At 35.9% G+C, this 20,366-nt stretch overlaps 1 protein-coding gene across 1 annotated transcript in view; it reads right to left on the reverse strand.

Annotated features, from left to right (window-relative positions):
• Positions 1-19,828, reverse strand: part of CNTNAP2 (contactin associated protein 2) — a gene marked incomplete at both ends in the record, with an annotated part of 2,009,686 nt that extends 1,989,858 nt beyond the window's left edge. The window contains one exon of the mRNA XM_082661728.1: positions 19,732-19,828. Within this exon, the coding sequence (XP_082517854.1) occupies positions 19,732-19,828 (97 nt within the window). The remainder of the gene's footprint in view (positions 1-19,731) is intronic.
• Between the last annotated feature and the right edge of the window lie 538 nt (positions 19,829-20,366).

A 20,366-nucleotide genomic window follows, 5' to 3' on the forward strand; every position in this document is an offset into this window, starting at 1 on the left:
AGTAAACAATATTTTTATTATGCTACTGGAACAAAAAAAGTGCATACACACACTTTATCAAACATGAGAAGAGTATTCTGGTAACTGAGATTAATTAGATGGATTTTGGTAGGATTCTACCAGTCTTAACAGAGAAAGGTAAGAATTCTTTCTTCCTTTGTGATAATCTATAATAATGACTAGCTTTACTTAGAAAGCATTATTTCTAGTATACTATCAACAGCATAGATATCTTGTTATTATAGTTTCGTTTAGCATAGAATCTCTACAACCTGGAACAAGTTACTTCACCTTCTAGGGCTTGATCTTCCTAATCTTTATAATAATATTGCTAACACATAACATTAGTTGAGAATTTGCTCTTGGTAAAGCAATTTGTTAAGCATTTTAAATGCATAGTATTATTTAAACTTCGTTAGCACCTTGAGATTCTATCCCAAACTCCTGTTAGAGGTAAAAGCAAGACTGAGGTTTGGAAGAGACTCCATTCTGTTCTAAGACTGGAAAGTCTAGGAAACTAGAATCATAGAATTTTTTTTTAATTGTAACGGGCTTTAGAGATAATCTAGTTCAATTCTCTAAAATTTTAAATGCAAAACTAAAATTTAGAGAGATTACAGAAATTGACAAGACTACACAACTAACCCATTTATCTATACTTTTTGCATGTTTTTCCCCAAACTATATCACAGACGACACTACTGTACCTTCTCTTTACACATAAAATATTTAATAGTGTGGTATAATGATTCTATTTTTTTTCCCATTTTCCCCATTTAGAGTGTGCTTCTTAATTTTAAAATAAACAAGAAGTTTGTTATGGCATCCTTCATTACAGATTCCAAGTTTAAAACCTTGCTACTCAACGTGCGGTTCATGGACCTCTCTCAATGTCAGTATCAGATGGGAGCTTGTTAGAAATGCCACATCTTAGGTCCTACCCCAGACCTACTGAATCAGAATCTTCCAGGTGGTTCATGTGCATAATAACAGGTGGGAAGTGCTGCTTTCTGCAGTTCTTACATCTTTTGCATCAACTTCCTCAATATCAGCCCCAGTAATGGCCACCGTTGACTAGTACTCAAGAACCAACAAACATCCATGTATAACCTCTTGTTGGCCAGTGTTTTAAGTATACCGATCATCTGCTTAAAAGCATACTTTTGCATACACTACAATCTGAGATAAAGATTATAATTTGAGATACAGACACTGCTTGGGTTTGTTACAGACACGCAGTCATCTAGCACTTGCAGGCTGTGCTTTATTTTATGTCAACTGTGAAGGCTAAGCCTTTGACGTATGGTCAATGTTGAAAAGTTAAGCTGCAAAGATACTGAAAGTATAAAAACATATATATCAAGCTCTATCCTGCTCTCTGTTTAAATTGGCACATAACTCAAATTCTGAAATAACCTTATTTTAATATTATATTCCTTAAAAACACAATCAGTATGGAATTAATTGTAATAAGAAAACAAGGTACATTTTCTAACAATCCTTGGACTTGTAGCATTTATAAATGCACACATCTTGAATAAAACCACTATGCACCCCAAAGTATACAGCAATCCAACTAACTGAAATCTTACCAAGATGAGAATATCTCTGAAGCATAGAGTACAGCAATGCCGAAGGTTGGTACTTTAAGAATATGATGCATATTACCATTAATCACATTAAAAATAACTACAGATATCCTGTAACTATTGAGTTAAAATACCAATATGACATGATTTTGTGAAAGTATGTTACAATTACATTCAATATTATATACTTCTTTAAAGTCTGCTATAAACAATACACTTTGAAATGTATGTTATTTTGGAAACTTCCTCTTATAAATGACTGCTATTTCAATAGCATATATATTATATGTGTTAAATGATCAAAGTTATTTCTCTCCTTAGCAAAATTCTCTAAGCTAAATACCATTGAATTATTAGAATGTTAGTACTGATGTTTCTAAATGAGTCTGGAATGATTGCTCATGTACACAATACTGTCCAGGAACAAAATAATATTTTTACGTAATGAAACAAGTGTTCCTTTTTGATATTAAAATTAGTTAGGCAACACATATTGACTACAGTGCAATTATAAAAATGGAGATAAATTTCTGAAAATCATATACATATAACTATATGTTAAAGCACTTAGTTTGCTTAACATTTCTACCACTTCCTCAACAGTTCAAAATTAGACTTTATTAAAAAATGTTTTGGATTTACTATTGTTCAGCTGTTCTTGATTTCTTTTGGATTTAAATGTGTTTTGTGTCAATGTATTAAACAATGAATTTAATTTTCAAAGAGAAAGCAGAATTTAACTTCTTTAAGCCTAATATCTCAGGGTTTGGTAAGAAAGAACAAGTCGTCTGATATAAAACAGTCATGAATATTTTCTCTTATTGCTAATTTTTATTATTTGAAGAGATGGGGACCAGTGATTTATCTCTCACTAGTGTAACCCAGTTTCCTTCGACCTCACCTTCTATCTTCCTGTTTGATGGGAACAGGCAGAAGAAGAAGAGGCACACAGATGATAAAAAACCATGAGAGGAACTCTGGACTTGTTTTAAATTTCCCATTGGTAAAAACAGAATGTTGAGCTTTTTCACTCTCTCCTTTGTCCTTTTTCTGTAAATGAAATTGGAAGTCCTCCTCCCTTTACTGAAAAAGAATATTCAAAATTTGAGGAGAGGAAGAAACAAATATTTTCCAAGTTGGTTGAAAAGATTATATCCGAAGTCCTTAAGTCTCTACAGCCAGGGATTTGGAAATTCCAAACTGTGAAAATAAATATCTAATACATATATTCTACCAATGTCAGACAGAAAGTGATGAATAAAGTCACCTGGACTGATTCAGGATGGCTACAAGGCAGGGCCTGGACATGGCCCAAGGGCTCTCCTGAGCCCCAGGGAAAAGAATGACAAGAATTCACTAGGAACTATTGACAGGGCCTTAGAATATGTCTCAGAATATAATTTTCCAGTAGCCAACTTTCTCCGTCATTTTTATGATCCCATCATTTCCAATTCCTACCTTCACGTAGCAAAACATAAATGTTAATTTTGCCTGAGCCTTTGCAAGGCAAGTACATAGCTTTTTTTTTTTTTAAATAAACAAATTTTGTTTTTTTTAAATACCTGAATTATTAGTTCCTCATAAGCTCACCAGCATGGGAAGGACTCTTCTAAACCCTTTCTGTGTTTGCAGACACATGGATGTACCCACAGACACAGACCATACGAGTTCCCATGTTTCTAAGCATAAAACATAGTATGCTGTACGTATAACTTCGTAAATAGTACTTTTCTCTTAATAATGACTTAACGAATGGATGTCACTCCGTACAGAGCAGCTCCAATCACCATCATGATATGTGCTTCTTTTTCTGCACATGCACATGTTTTCCTGGGAAAATGCTTTAGTATAAATAAAGTTGCTTTCTAAAAATGTTTACTTATAAGTGTTTTCTACCTTCAGAGAGATTATAAAACCCTTCAGGACAGAGCCCCTGTCTCCAAAGTCTTTACTCCAGGGCTTACCACAGTGATCTATTTTCAAAAGACCCTCAAATGTTTCCATTGACAATGAAAAAAAAATGTCTATAAACAATTTCAGCTGAACCTCCCAAAATCCTGAGCACTGATTTTCAGGGTCTTAAAATAATATCACTGTTTGATTTCCCAGCTTTCTAGATATTTGGATAGTCACATTCAAAAATGAAAAAAAAAAAACTGTCAAATTTCTTTTTATACTTTCCATCACATTTCAGAAAACAAGCTTTATACCATCTGCCCATATGGCTGACAAGTTACAGTAAAAATGTTTATGCTTTTGGATATGTTCCTCGTGCCCACAAGCTCTCTAATTTGCAAATGTTGTGGTTTTTCAGAAACATTTGTAAGGTAATTGAATACCTACTACATTGTAAAACAGGCTCTCCTAAATAGATTAATTATTTTACACTGCTTGAATAATTTCTCCCTTACTTTTTAACATGAGCATACTTTTAAAATAAATGACTCGCGTACTAACATCGCTGTGTGTAGAGTATAGCTGTACTTATGTTGTTATATAACAAATGATAAATCCAATTAATATAAATGATATATGCATTACTTCTTTCAATTAAGTCTTCCTTAATATATTTGAACCATATCGTTATCTCACTTTTTGACCATTTACATGTGGTATTATGTGAAAATTAAATAAGATACCTTTGCTAATTATTCCAAATGTGTCAGCTTCCCAAGTAAATTATGAAATAAATGTCTGAGGCAATTACACCTAATTTTGCAATATCTACATAGTCTAATCTAGTATTATAGAAGCTATATAATAAATATTGAATGCATTAAAAAATAGCAAAATTACTAAGATGAATCTACCATCATGTGCCCGTCACTCCATATCCTGTATTTAATCCTTCTAGCAAGACTTTCATGAAGGTACTGCTATTTCATCATTTTAAATATTAGAAACCTGAGGCTCAAAAATTTAGATTTGTCCATGATTTAATTTGTCCAGGTGGTTCATGTGCCCACACGCAGCAATGAAGACCCAATGCAGCCAAAACTAAATAAATTTATTTTTTTAAAAAAAGAAATGGGAGTAACTTGTGTTATGAGTAGGCAGATTTAATTTGTCCATGGTCACTGAAGAACTAAGCCAACAACCAAACCCAGTCTTTCTGACATGGAAGTCTGTGCTAATAACCACTATAAGATATTTTCCAAAAGAATACGTAGATTCTTTTCAAGAAACATTCACACTTGTACCAAATCCATGCCAACACATTTCAGCAGGTATCCAGTAGAAAAATAATTTTCACAATGACTACGGGAACATTTTATGACAGTGATCTTTATTTTAGGAGCTTCTAGGATGAAGATACCCTTTCCTAGTAAAAGACTATTTATTTCACATATTTAAGGAGATTAGCTTTGACAATAGAGACCTCTTACCATAGATAATAAACAGAGTCAGGAACCCTGCCATAGAGAAGACCCATAGTATCTGAAACTCATGGGCGGTGAAAACATACATAAATATATAAATAAATAAACACACACATACATACAACACCCGCATATAGTATTCTGATTTTTATTTGCTTCAGTGAAGCCTGCCTAGCCAAATCTGCCGTTTTACATTAAATCGAGGTAGATTCCAACTACTTCTAGTTCATATAATCAATTAACGACTTAGAAAAACAAAACAGCACAACAGAAACAGATAAAATTTTCCATAATATTTGAAGACTGAATATACTTTAAAATGGCAATTAAGAAAAACCTTATCCCCACACACCCTACATCCAAATCTATGCTGAGCACTCTATGTGTAGTAATGTATATACTTTTTTTTTAACATCTTTATTGCATTACAATGTTGTGTTAGTTTCTGCTTTATAACAAAGTGAATCAGCTATGCATATACATATATCCCCATATCTCCTCCCTCTTGCGTCTCCCTCCCACCCTCTCTATCCCACCCCTCTAGGTGGTCACAAAGCACCGAGCTGATCTCCCTGTGCTATGCGGCTGCTTCCCACTAGCTATCTATTTCACATTTGGTAGTGTATATATGTCCATGTCACTCTCTCACTTCGTCCCAGCTTACCCTTCCCCCTCTCCGTGTCCTCAAGTCCATTCTCTACGTCTGCGTCTTTATTCCTGCCCTGCCCCTAGCTTCTTCAGAACCATTTTTTTTGGATTCCATATTGCGGTACACGGGCATCTCACTGTTGTGGTCTCTCCCGTTGCGGAGCACAGGCTCCAGACGCACAGGCTCAGCGGCCATGGCTCACGGGCCCAGCCTCTCCACGGCATGTGGGATCTTCCCGGACCGGGGCACGAACCCGCGTCCCCTGCCTCGGCAGGCGGACACTCAACCACTGCGCCACCAGGGAAGCCCTGGTAATTCAATTTTTAATTTTTTGAGGAACATCCATATGGGTTTCCATAGTAACTGCACAGATCTACATTCCTACCAATAGTGAACAAAAGTTCCCTTTTCTTCACATCCTCACCAACACTTGTTAGTTCCTGTCCTTTTGATAATAGCCATCCTAACAGGTGTGAGGTGATGTCTCATTGCCCTTTTGATTTGCATTTCCCTGATGATTAGTGTTGCTGAGCATCTTTTCATGTACTTGTTGGCTGTTTGTCCTCTTCAGGAAAGTATTTATTCAGATCTTTTGCCCATTTTTAATCAGACTGTTTGGTTTTTTTGCTATTGAGTTGTATAAGTTCTTTATATATTTTGAATATTAACCCCTTATTGGATACAGGAGTCCCGCCCCTTAACCACAGGGTATACATTCTAAGACCCCCAGTGGATGCCTAAAACCATCGATAGTACCGAACCCTATATATACTATGTATTTTTCCTATATATACATATATACCTAAGGTTTAATTTATAAATCAGGCATAGTAAAAGATTAACAGTAACTAATAATAAAACAATTATAACAATATACTGTAATAAAGGGTCCATAACTTTTGCAATTTGAGGTGCAACATAAAAATTAGAATGAATTTCTTTTTCCTTCTTCACAATTTCACGGATAGAAGACTCATTATTACCGTAGGTTTTAGCAACCTCGGCATATTTTCTTTCCTCAATAAGTTGAAAACGTTCACCTTTTGACTTAAAGGAAGCACGTTACGGCTTATCTCTGGCATATCCGAACTACCAGCATTGCTACTGTTGCACTTTGGGGCCATTATTAAGTAAAATAAGGGCTACTTGAACGCAAGCACTGCCACAGTCAATACAGTGAACTGAAAACCGGGACAGTCAATCCGATAACCAGGTTGGCTACTAAGTGATTAAGGAGCAGGATATGCTGGACAAAGGGATGATTCATGGCCTGGGCAGGACAGAGCAGGATGGCACAAAATTTCATCAAGCTACTCAGAATGGTGCCCTATGTGAAAGTTACCAATTGCTTATTTGTGGAATTTTCCATTTAGTATTTTCAGACTGCAGTTGACCTTGGTTCACTGAAACCTTGGAAAGTGAAACCGTGGATAAGGAGGGACTACTGCATATGGTTTTCATATATCTTCTCCCATTCTGTAGGTTGCCTTTTCACTTTGTTGACGGCTTTCTTTGTTGTGAGGAATCTTTTTTGTCGTCCCATGTACTTATTTTGCTTTTGTTACCTTTGCTTTTGGTGTCAGATCTAAAAAAGCATCACCAAGATCAACGTCAAGGAGCTTACTACCTATGTTTTCTTCTAGGAGTTTTATAGTTTCACGTTGCACATTCAACTCTTTAATCCATTTTGAGTTGATTTTGGCATATGGTATAAGACAGTGGTCCAGTTTCATCCTTTTGCATATGGCTGTGCAGTTTCCCAAACACTATTTATTGAAAAGACTGTACTTTCCCCATCATATGTTCTTGGCTCCTTTGTCATAAATGAATTGACTTGGCTGATAGTCAAGTTCATTCACAGAGGGTAAGGTTTTCTTAATGCTTTTTTTTTTTTTTTTTTTTTTTGCAGTACACAGGCCTCTCACTGTTGTGGCCTCTCCCGTTGCGGAGCACAGGCTCCGGACGCACAGGCTCAGCGGCCATGGCTCACGGGCCTTGCCGCTCCACGGCACATAGGATCTTCCCAGACCGGGGCATGAACCCGTGTCCCCTCCATCGGCAGGCAGACTCTCAACCACTGTGCCACCAGGGAAGCCCCTTAATGCTTATGTTTAACAAAACTGGTAAAATATATATTATTCTCTTATTAAAGATAATAAATGCTTATTCTCTATATTTTGTCCAGCAAAGATTTATTTTCTCTTGCTGATAAACTATTAAACAGTGTCATTTACTCTTTCAAAGCTTTATTTTTGTCATATGTTTTACAAAAGACTTGTTCCAAAATCACTAGATACCTCCCCATCAGGGGGAGGTCCAAACTTGGCCAATGTGGGAATTGCATAGTTGTCCTCTTCTGCTTGGAACATTCTTCCTCTCTGCTTTTCTTGCATAGTTTCTACCCATTCTTTAGGCTCCAATTAAAAGATGTTACAAAAATAATAAAATAAAATAAATAAAAATGTGCAGTTACAATACATTTTAAATCCCAAAACTTATGTTTTGGGTGATGATATAATCTCTGTAAAACTGAAATACTTCAGATCATTGTATACAATAATTATATAACATTAAACCATGTTTCCATGATATGAAGACTACTCAAATTGCAGTAATATTTTCCTAATATACTTTGGGCAAAGAACAGATAATAAACTGAAATTCAAGACTATGTTGTCTTTCACTTTGAGCAAATAGATGTAAATTAGCCTTTAAAGTAATGTCAAAAGCCCTGTTACTTTTCAATGACACTCCTCTGAAATACTTATCTGTTTCTTTTTTTTTCTTTTTTTGATTCATACAGACTGGTCAGTTTCAAGGCAGTATTTTTATAATACGAGGATTACTCCTTACAGAGAACTTTATTGTAACGACTATTATGTTAAAATTATATTACTTCTGATTACAATGCTTTTAGCTATAAGAATACAACTAAGGAAAAAAATCCTTACTTGTTGCTACATCCTAGCTATTTGCACAATTTATACACAGAACTAACCCATCAATACAATTCCATTATATTTAACAATGCTTATATACCTAGAAATGTTATAGGTAATCTGAGGGATATAAATAAATATATATCATAGTATTTTCTTTTAATTGATATATTAATTAGCTATCTACAAAAATAGTGACTATTAAAATTGTATTTAATCAGACTTTATGATATCTGTCTTCAAATACTTTATGGCAGTAGAATATGGGGTAGATATTAAGCTTTTATTACCTTAAAGCCCAGCTAGAACTAATGTCAGGAGTTTATGAAAATGTAGAATTTTGTGTTAGTATATGGGATAACTTGATAAAAGAACTGTATAAATGTGAAATCAGTAAGCTTTAAATTTTTTGAGCATCCTTCTGCTTTGAGTATTCTAAAAGGGAGGTAATGGACTAATTTTATATGATAATTCAACGCAACTAGTACACTACCTAATATAGTAAAAGATGCTTATTGAAATCTAGTTCTTTTGATACAACTACACCCTTAAATCTATTCATCTAAGAACAAAATGTAGGCTGTGTCTGTGCAAACTGTGGGCTAAGAGAAATGGGAGTAACCTGGACTTCCCTGGTGGCACAGTGGTTAAGAATCAGCCTGGGAATGCAGGGGACACGGGTTCAATCCCTGGTCCGGGAAGATCCCACATGCCGCAGAGCAACTAAGCCCGTGGGCCACAACTACTGAGCCTGCGCTCTAGAGCCCATGAGCCATAGTGCTTAGAGCCCATGAAGCCCCAGCGCCTACAGCCTGTGCTCCGCAACAAGAGAAGCCACCGCAATGAGAAGCCCGCGCACCGCTGCGAAGAGTAGTCCCCGCTCGCTGCAACTAGAGAAAGCCCACACACAGCAATGAAGACCAATGCAGCCAAAACTAAATAAATTTATTTTTTTAAAAAAAGAAATGGGAGTAACTTGTGTTATGAGTAGGCAGTGCTAGGGTATCACTGTAAAGGATATAAATTTCGAAACAGATTTTGCTGGATGGTCAACTTTGCAAAGGCAAGGCTGGAGGATATTTTTAAGGATGTGGTGCATCATGTACAAAGTTTCAAATGTAGGGATGAAAAGAGTTAATTCAAAATATAAACACATGGAATATAAGCGCCTACTTTTTGTATTCATCAAAGGATATTTTTGGTATATTAAAAATCAAAATGAAATTCAGTGACATTCTATAGCAACTTTGACAATATCAACTAATATGCTGGATTAATACACACTAAATATATGTAATTATCGAGTTTCTCTGCAACTACCTCTATCATTTACAAGATTTTTTGACAATTTAAGCACTCTATTTAAAGTACCTGTTAGGCACAGTAATTATTTTGTTGACAACTGTCTTCAATTTGCATAGAGATTACAGGTATTTCTTTGAAAAAACGTGTTTTGAAAAGGGCAGTCATGCTTGGCTTTTAACGAGTCTGATCAACCTTACGGCTTAAGAGAAGTACAGAAAATGCTACAAAATAGAGCCATGTAGGAAAAGGGTTGGAGAAGTTGTAGAGCTTTCACAGCATGGTTTCATTATTTCCCTTGAGATGGTAGATTAATATTCATCTATAAATAATGACAAACAAGTATCTGTGTTTTATCATTGAAAATAACTTTTCTTGCCTTCCTTTAGTGTCAGCAGTTTGGGTCATTTCTCACTCCAATATCAGATAATTGAAGGTAACTTGCATTATTTTTCATCACTCCATCCCTTGTAAGTTCAAATAGCAGAGAAACTGCTTATTACCAGCTTGATATCTTGCCTGCAATTAGACCAAATCACCACAGGGAGGTGATGGTACCTCTAATCTGCTCCAAAGTTCTGAGGTTTGGGCCATATATTAGATTTTTCTAAATCAGCATATATATAATAGGAAAAGGCATTTCGGGAGGGAACGGAATGTAAGAAGGCATAAGAGAAATGTGATTAGAAACAGCATGTTGTATTAGAGAAGTCGCAAGGATTTCAGTATGGCAAGGTTATGGGGTGCAAATGTTGGGTTAGGGGGAGATTATATTAAAGGGACAGACAAGAACCAGAGAAGTGGAGCACGGTGCCAAGATCTGTGATTTACAAAAGGATTTCTGGCATAGATATCCATGATAAACTAGAGGAGAAACATGAGGAGCAAGGAGGCATACTCTGAGGCTACTAAATTAATGCCGGAGGGAAATGCTGAAAATCTTAACCACAGCTGTGGTGACGGGGATGGAGAGAAGGGAATAGATACTAGGGATATTTTAGCACTAGAACTGACAACTATTTTTGAGACAAATATTTTCCCACTGCCATTAAAGTAAAATAAGTTTTCCTCTTGACAAGACTCTCAAGAAAAGTTTTACGGTTTAGACATCACGTGAAATTGATACTCAAAACAATGGTTATAGATTACACAGGTATCATCTTTTAACCTTTAGTCATGGCAATAATATTTACAGTTCTGGATACAGACTGCAAAATTTCCTGAGAACCAGTTTAAAACAGCTTTTATTCCTATCTGACAAAACATTTTAACAAATATTTTCCATAGATTTAAGTAAATATTTTCACCACATGATTATTATAATTATGCTAATACTACCCAAAAGATAGAATTGCATTGTAAAATCACTTTATTATGAAGAGGTAGAACATAAACAATATTGTCTGCATTATTATTTAATGTTATCATTGAAATTTAAACATTATGATAACAGGTTTCTTTCCCCTATAACTCTATACAAGAAGGTAATTAACCCTTAAAATATTGCCTAGATGCAAGCTGAACGTCAGTATTAGAGAACTGGAAATCAATGACGTACTATTTCACTCATCCAGCGGCACTATGGTTAAGAGCACCGGCTGTAGGGATAGACCATGTGGGTAGCCTGGGCAAGGTACTTCATTTTTTTGTCTGCCTCAGTTTTCTTACCTGCAGACTGAAGCACTGTTGTAAGGACTAAATGAGTGAATACATCTAAAGAGTAGTGCCTGACCTGAAGTCTGCAATCCACAAATATGGATATTCATATCAACTGGCAACAATTTTAAAGCATAATAAAGTCTATTGATGCCTGAAGTTCTGGAAAAGGGCACTAACTGATTGGTGCTGAAAATGTAATGTTATTACAGATTTCTAGAACTCAATCAGGAAACATTTATTAAAGAAAAGATATATATTTTTAAATTTTTTTTTTTTTTTCCTGCATTGGGTCTTCGTTGCTGCGCATGGGCTTTCTCTAGTTGCAGCGAGCGGGGGCTACTCTTCATTGTGGTGCGCGGGCTTCTCATTGCGGTGGCTTCTCTTGTTGCCGAGCACGGGCTCTAGGCACACAGGCTTCAGTAGTTGTGGCATGCGGGCTCAGAAGCTGGGGCTCATGGGCTCTAGAGTGAAGGCTCAGTAGTTGTGGCGCACAGGCTTAGTTGCTCTGCGGCATGTGGGATCTTCCCCAACCAGGGATAGAATCCACGTCCCCTGAGCTGGCCAGCGGATTCTTAACCACTGTACCATCAGGGAAGTCCAAGAAAAGATACGTACTTTTTGATCAAGCACCCCAGTCTCGGACATCAATTCCACACAAATAAACCCATCAGTATGTAAATATCTGACAGAGGCTGCTTATTTTTGCATTCTTAATAGTAGAAGCAATGTAAATACCCAATTATGACACACTGATATCTTTGACACAGTATTATCTTCGTCAACTGACATAATAAAATGGTTATTCTTAATTCCATACTCCAGACAGCCAAAAAGCATAGCAAGCAATACTAGCATCTGCTTTAAACTAGCCGTGAGGAACTTACCTGCTACTGTCAAGATATCTGAGTAAACCTCACATATACTCCAGATGTGCATGAGGTAAGATGAAATTGTATGCTTGGAGATTTCATCACTACCAGTAAAAACCTCTTCTACTGTAAGGCAGACATAAATTCTTCTAAATATTCTTTTCACATGATAACATTTAATATTAATCATGTGATTTAACTAACAATGAGTGTATTTTCTCACTATCAAAAGTCAGCTGAAAAACCTCCAGTGATGATACCATACATGGCATAAGTAAAAAATAAAGTTTTACTTTATAGATCAAGTCTCATGAGATTATATGTGGTTGTCTGGTAGATTGTGTCCAGAAGGATTTGATTCTGTGGCCATATTTAGACTCACTGAGAAAAAAATGATAGATTAGCAACATGTGCCTTGATGGTGGCATCAAACTCATGTGTTATTGTGACTACAGGCATGTAGGGAGAAACAAAAAGCCTGGATCACGTTTTCTTAGATCAGTTGACATTAAAAACATTAAACTAATAGCATATTCATTTAATCACCTGAAAAAAACTGATATTCATATATGATTTTCCAGATATTATTTTTGTTTGAATCAAAAATTTTTCAAATAACTACATACATTCTATAAATTTCAAGCTTAAATTTATTAACAAGTAAGTAATTTAATGAAGAACAGGTCATTGTTCATGTGTAATTAACAAATTTTAAACAAGTGATACCCCTAAAATATGCTAAAATGTGGCCACATTACATAATTAGGCTGATTTTTTTCCATGTAGTTCTTCCGTTCATATATTTTGTCCAATATCCGAAAAGTATCTATAGAGTGTATGAAGGTAAATATTTACTTATAAGGTTGTTTAATAACGTGGTTCCCATTAAGTAAGAGATGAATGCCTAGGAAAATGAGTTGAGTGATGTATTTTAATCAATATACAATTTATGTTGGTTCACAATAAGCATTTGAGTCTGTATGATTTACAAGTAATAATAAGCACCTTCCATTTTAAGAGAATATTCTTACAGATAAATGTATTCTTTGGCAAAGCATGGTATTTCACCACATAATAAACTGTTTTGTTAATTCAGAGTATAGGTATTTACTTTGCCCATGTATTCCTTTTAAGCAATACCATAGCTTACAGAAAAACCCGAACGAACTTTTTGGCCAACCCCATATCATTGAATGACTTAGCTGACATTGTTACAGTGGCTGGTAGAAAATTAGGGGTCAAGGCAAAATGTGTCTTTTTATGTCCTTTTTCAACATGACTCTAACTGCATAGAAGTGAGCAAATCCTTGTTGAATTTCATTAAGCTTTATGTAACTTGATTCCAATGTAGATGCACCACACAAGACAGCAGCAGGGAGCCCGACTTTGAAGGTTAACCTTTATCGCCATTTTCTACGATATGCATTGATCACTAAGACCACCAACCCACGGCAACAAAGCCGGGGTGAAAGTACTGGAAAAGGGAAGAAGAACCTTACATATCTTTGGGGATCATTTTTCCTGGTAAAAAATATGCTCTGGAACTAATTTTACCTCTTTCCTAAATATGAAAACATTAAAGAATATATCACTGTGTATGTGTATGAAAGCATTTCAAACACATGTAAATCATAAGGATAACTTAGACTATGGCCGTCGGGAGCTTGCCGGTACTTTTCAGCACTTTTACAGTATACCACAAATGGGATCTCTTCAGCAAGCAAGCTCAGAGCCAACGAGTACATCTTTATTTCCCGATTTCCTACTAGCAGGGGAGGTTTTAAAATCTGGATGCTATTAAAAAAAAATAATCAGTTACTTCAAGCTATTATTATGAATAGTCTACCCCAAAAATGAACTAAGTAAGAGTTTAACAAGCTCGTTTTCAAAATTTACAATTAAGAAAATTATCAACTTGGTCTTCAAAATGCAAACGCCTCCTTTTTTTTTTTTTTTTGAATAATTGACCCAACCCTTCATAATTGTGCAGTAGGAACACGAACAGCAAGTAACTACCAACTCAAAGCATGTCAAATTCACCTGATACTTAAATGGACAACATGGAATTGAATGTGTAGCCACTAACATCCATAACCAAGATGTGTTTATAATGGTCATGTTATTAACCATAGATAAAGAAATGCTTTTTTAAATGTCTCTCTAAAATAAATATCACTAATAGGACCATGCAGATATGAATAACGAATGAATGAAGAGAAGGGCTTGATGGTCATAGTTTAAGTAAATTCTCCAACTCAACCTCAAAGGGGAAAAAACAAGTCTTATTTCACTGCTGGTTTTTAACCACATTCATCTAGTTCAATACTAAATAAGGTTATTACTGGCAATTTTAATATTTGGGGGTTTGATAGGGGAAAATAAACAGCCCTCTTTTCTCTCCCTGAGTTCTCAATTAGAAAAGAAGCCACAGATGGAGAGCAAATATCACCCTTTACATAGTAATTGCTAATACGGAGGAAAAGTACTTCAATGCGTGGCAACCATGGGATGCATCAACCTTAATTCTGAAATTAAACAGACCTTCTAGCCATAGGAAGAGTTGAACATCGTAAGGCTCCTCATATTATCACGGAAGTTATTGCAGAAGCATAGCCTACTCTTGTATGTCTTTTAGTAGAATCTATACCTTCTGCAGGCAGCCTGGAGGGAAGAAGGAGGAAGGGCTCAGCTCAACTAGGTCCTTCTCCCAAAGTCACCTAACAGGTAAATCACTCTACCTAACCTGGGATGGAATTCGAACGGATTACCATTCACTGGAACAGTAGAGATAGAAGCTAAGAATGTTACAAGTGCAGTTTTCTCCACATAACAGAAAACAGTAAGACGGAGAAGGAGGTTGCGCCTCAAAATCCCAACATCTTTAGTTGGTCAGAACTACAACAGACAGGTTCTCTAGATCCCAGGAGATGGGAAGATGCAATGTTTTAACTGAGCACCCTGTTAAGAAGTAGTCTCTTTTAAGTTTCTCATTTGAAAAGTTAAAGCCTACCTAAGATCATTTCGTCATTATTCTTACATAGTAAAATGGCAAAAATAAATACATAATTTCTTCCAGCAGCCAAATATGGGATGAATATAGAAATATAATTTATTTTTCTACAAGCTACTTATCTTAAAATATGTATTTCTCTAGAAAACTGAGAACATTCAATTTCAGATATAGATATATATATAGCACTCACTTTATTTCCATAACACTGTATTTGTGAGGCTTAAATTATTATGTGCTCTGTTGTTTAACTTAGTACACAGTGATGAATGATAAAATAAAGCACTTCTCAAATCCATTAGATATGGGAAAACTTTGAAATTACACATTTATTTCTTTATCCCATCAATATCAATCACTACAGAGAGACAACATGCAGAAGTTGGTTCTCTACATGTTTAATATATTTAAGGAAATCACCCACTGGATTTGAAGTAAGAATCTCTCCCTATTCTGTACAACATTTACAAGAAATAAAATCTACTTTAAAAAAGAGAAGCAAGCCAAGTGGAGGTACATCAAATTCTTTTTATGTTTCAATCATGAAAAGGATACATCAAACAAGAAGACTTACTAGTTCACTTTTAAATACTTATTAAGATTTTCTCTGGAAGAATTTATAATTAAGGGAAGTGATTTAAAATCTCAAAGAAGTTACAGACCTTGAAATGTCCTGCCAATTAGAATAGAAAAAAATATCAGAAGTGTGATTTTTAAATATATATGATGCACATCAAATAACTTTGATGTTATTTATCTAAAGATGATACGCTATATGTTTATACCTGTATAAAAGTTAATAAAAACTATTTTGAACTTGTGGATTCATTTTTTTACCTACTTTTTCCATGTATTGATGTTACAGGAGAAAACTTAGACAAAGATTCCTGTTTCCTGAATATCAGTGCCTACAATGAAATCAGGATTATATATTTCTCTCTAGTGAGTAAATAATACTTTTCATTAGTTTGCATTAGGTAAATAATGTGCCTCTTATCAATCAATAAATGTTGCTAGCCTAAAGCCCTTTTTAAGTTAAATTCATTTTATTAAAACAAACTCATTACTATGTACAAGCTCAGTATAAACTAATAGTATTTGCTTTTATATTTACTTATATATTTTATATTTAATTCAACTATTTGAAAGATACCATTTTAAGGGTGGTATATGAATAAAAGAGAGAAAATAGAAAAATATACTATTGTTTTGATATTGTTGGTTTATTTACTTGAAATACTTGCACAAAAAGACCTATCTATAAACTTGTAAGCAACTTAAACCCCTTGAAAGACTTGTTAGCAAATATATAAATATACACATATTTTACATATAATAAATATATATCTATATTAAATAATATTATATCTCTATATATTACATAATGTATATTTAAAGGATTTTACCATATGTATGTATATGTATATATTTATACACATTTGTACTTATATATGTAAAAACATATTTGTTACAAAGTATTGGAACACACTTCTCAAATGTGACAGTCAGTGAAATTATAGTTTAATGGCCATATAAAATAATGTAAAGTGACTTTTATCAGAAAGCACTGTTTAAGCCAAAATTTAGTAAACTTTGAGAACAAATTAAATTCACTAAATGTTAGCTCAAGCTCATCATTTAGAACTGTACTGTCAGGGTCTTTCAAATATGTTCAAATAAATGCAACTCCCTAAGAGTAAAATATTCCACTTAAACTTTACATATGTGCCCTGTACATATACATTTACAAGAAGGGAGGCTCTACGATTCCATGGGCTCAGCAGCAGCTCATTTCCACTATCTGGCAAGAAATTAAATTCCACTTCTACTTCATCCTAGAGATAAGCTTCTTTAAAGTTTATTTTAGTTTAGTTACAAAATAGATAGTATTAACAGGAACAGCATATGCATATATAGTTCAATAACAGAGAAGAAGAAATAAGCCAGAAACGAATGTATATCTGAAATGGTATTGTTATCAAATTTAAAAATATTACCTGCCTCTTCAAAAAATGCCCATCATATTAAAAAGTTATTTGGGGACTGAAAGTCTTAGCATAGTCATCATATTTTAAAAATGGGTACCAAATAAAAACATTACTTTTAGACTTTTAGGCTACTTTTTATCTTGTGATGACCTCTCCTGGTTGAGTTGTTCATTATCTTACTTTCGTGTAGTTACCATTTTTTCTCTCCTTTGGATGTTTTTAATATTAAGAATTTAACTATCAAACTTCTTCAGAGCTGCATATACTATAAATTCAATTTTTCATTAAGGGTAGAAGTATAAATTTAAAGTACTGAGTACGTGAAGCTCATTCTAATCAGTAAAATCAATATCATTCTTATTTATTTAATTCATCTCTAGGATGGGGGCAACTTTGAGTTTTGGTCACAATTTAGATTCAAATGAAACAAAAAGTCATATTAATTAAGCCATTACACGTTTTCAACAATAAGGAATAGGAGCTAAATAAATAATCTGAATAATTGAACATAACCATGAACTATCTTAAAAGTAATGGTCTCTGCTCTTCCCTCTTCCCCTGTGGCCAAATTCTAAGTTGTAAGAACTAAGAATATATTTCAGAGATAACAACCTTTCCATTCTTAAAATATACTAACCCAATGACTGAAGGTAAGCCATTCTTGACACACGGTGAATTTTTCAGATTGATTCATTATAATTAAAGTCTACAGAAAGCTCAGGAAAAACTCTGGCTGTGAGGGCCTTCAATCCGTGAACACAGTAAATTGAATGTATAATGAGCTTATTTTCTGAGAAAAGTGTCAATTAGTTCTATATAACCAGACCTTGACATGGAAACTGAAATTTCATCAGAATAGTTTTCTCAGAATCTAGTAACATGTTTATGTAAATATGAATACCGAGCATTAATAGCTGCACAATTTATATTTAAATCTATAAAACTGACATTAAATATTAATAACACATCATGTTTTTGAGGTTTAATCTACTTCGGAAAAAACTATAAAAGTTCGTTTCAAGTTCATTACAAACTCAGATTACCAGTTAGTGGCTTCTCTATCTTTAAATGCAAGGAAAGAGAACCAAGTACTCTACTTCAGAGAATACGTCAAACAGTAATACTGGTTCATCATATGATAATATTATTTAGTAGATCCTTTAGCACAACTTATGAAGTCCTTTTTCAACGTTTATTCTTATCAATATTTACACACTGGGATAAGAGCATTCATATTAACATATGGACAAAGATGCATTAATGAATCCCAGGATATGACAGAAATAGTACTACTTCATATATGAATACTGGAAAACACGAAACTTTTTTTCCTGCATGGAAAACGCTTATTTTGAAACTCTAAAATCTCCATGATGATTCTTTAACAAGTCGTCCATTCTCAGAAACAAGTATGTCTTATGAATATTACCCTAAGATTCCTACAGGCTATCTTTCTAGTATTTAACTCTTTCTGAACCAAAGGAGCGCTCATGCATTTCCTCTCTAGATGCACAATACGCACTTCTAAAGCAATGCAGACGACGGGCTGGAATCTTCCATTTCTTTCTACTCTTTCTAACCTTGTGAACAAATGAACAATCTTTTCTAGAAAAACTAGCCAAAACACACAGAGATAAACATATTTCACAGCATCATTTTTTCTGAGAACTCTTTTAAGAAATCTGTTCATTACTGCATTCATGCTATTTTGCACCGACTGCCCCAAGTCCTAGACTGCATTGCACTTAGCTGCCAGAGAATTAAAGCAATTTCAGCTACAATATTGGATTCACTGTCTTCCATTTTAATAAGCAAATACTAAACGGTCATTAACTTGGGGCTGCGGTGAGGGGGGGCGAATAGAAGTCCATAGGAGCCCAAAAGACGCTCCTTTTTCACTCCCATAGCCATGCTTATTTAAGTTAAAACCATAAATAAAACTAAGAAACTTATTTTTGCCATGTTTTCACTTTTCATTCACTGACCTACCTAAGCAAAAGGCAATGAACTTCCTCTACACAAACACACCAAAGTGGAAGAATAAGTCCTAAGACGCTGTCCCCGACACTAATGACTCTAACCAAGCAGTTGCCAACCAATCTCCACGACCAGAAACAACTTTCTAGAAACATCACCAGCTTCAAAAACCCTCTCCCCGCAACCCGGAGCGCGGGGTTTGGAGTGTCCCCTGCTGCAGTGGCCGCAAGTGCGTGACAGAGAAGCCACACACACACATCAGGCTGCGACACCTCAGAAGGCACCTCCGAGTTGGTACCCTGGGGTGGAACATCAATGCGGCACTGAAACTGCTCCAGCGCAGAGCGAGCTCGCGGGAGGGCTACTTACGGGACGTGGCGGGAGCCGTCCAGGCTCTGCAGAGGATGCTGCCGACCAGCCAGAAGGAAAGCGCTGCCCCGCAGCCGGCTCCCCGAGCCACCGGCATCCTTCGCCTCCTGGCTCGCGGTACTCCAAAGGCTCGCTGCAGAGAGATGCCGTCAGTCTCTCCGAGGGGTTCTCGAAGGGAGATGGGCCGTCCTCAGGCACGACCGAAAGCCAAGCCCCTCCTACTTCCTCTTTTCTCCCCTCACCCGCTCCGGGCTCCAGTCCGGCGGGGCTGGGAGCTGCAGGGCGGTCGCAGCCTTCGTCTTCCCTCCGCGCGGGTCTTGCCTCTTGCTCCTGCGAACCAACGCCAGGGGGAAGAATTCAAACCGAGAAGGAAAGGGAGGGGGGAGCAGAGGAGGGGACACCTACCCCGCCCTCTCCCTCTCGGGGAAAAAAAAAAGAAAAAAAATCACCAGGGGACGAGGCGGAAAACCAGAAGAACGGAGGACGCAGAAGGAGCAGGAAGCACGCCGGAGACGGCGGTGCTGAGGTCGCCACTGCGGGCGAGCGCTCCCCCGGCCGCTGGGCAGCGTGACTCGGAGGGGTTTCCAGTCGCCCACCAGCTCACATGGAGCGACTGTGTTTGCGCGGAGCGGAGC

This window comes from Grampus griseus, assembly GCF_964374135.1.
Source record: "Grampus griseus genome assembly, chromosome: 9".
NCBI lineage: Eukaryota > Metazoa > Chordata > Mammalia > Artiodactyla > Delphinidae > Grampus > Grampus griseus.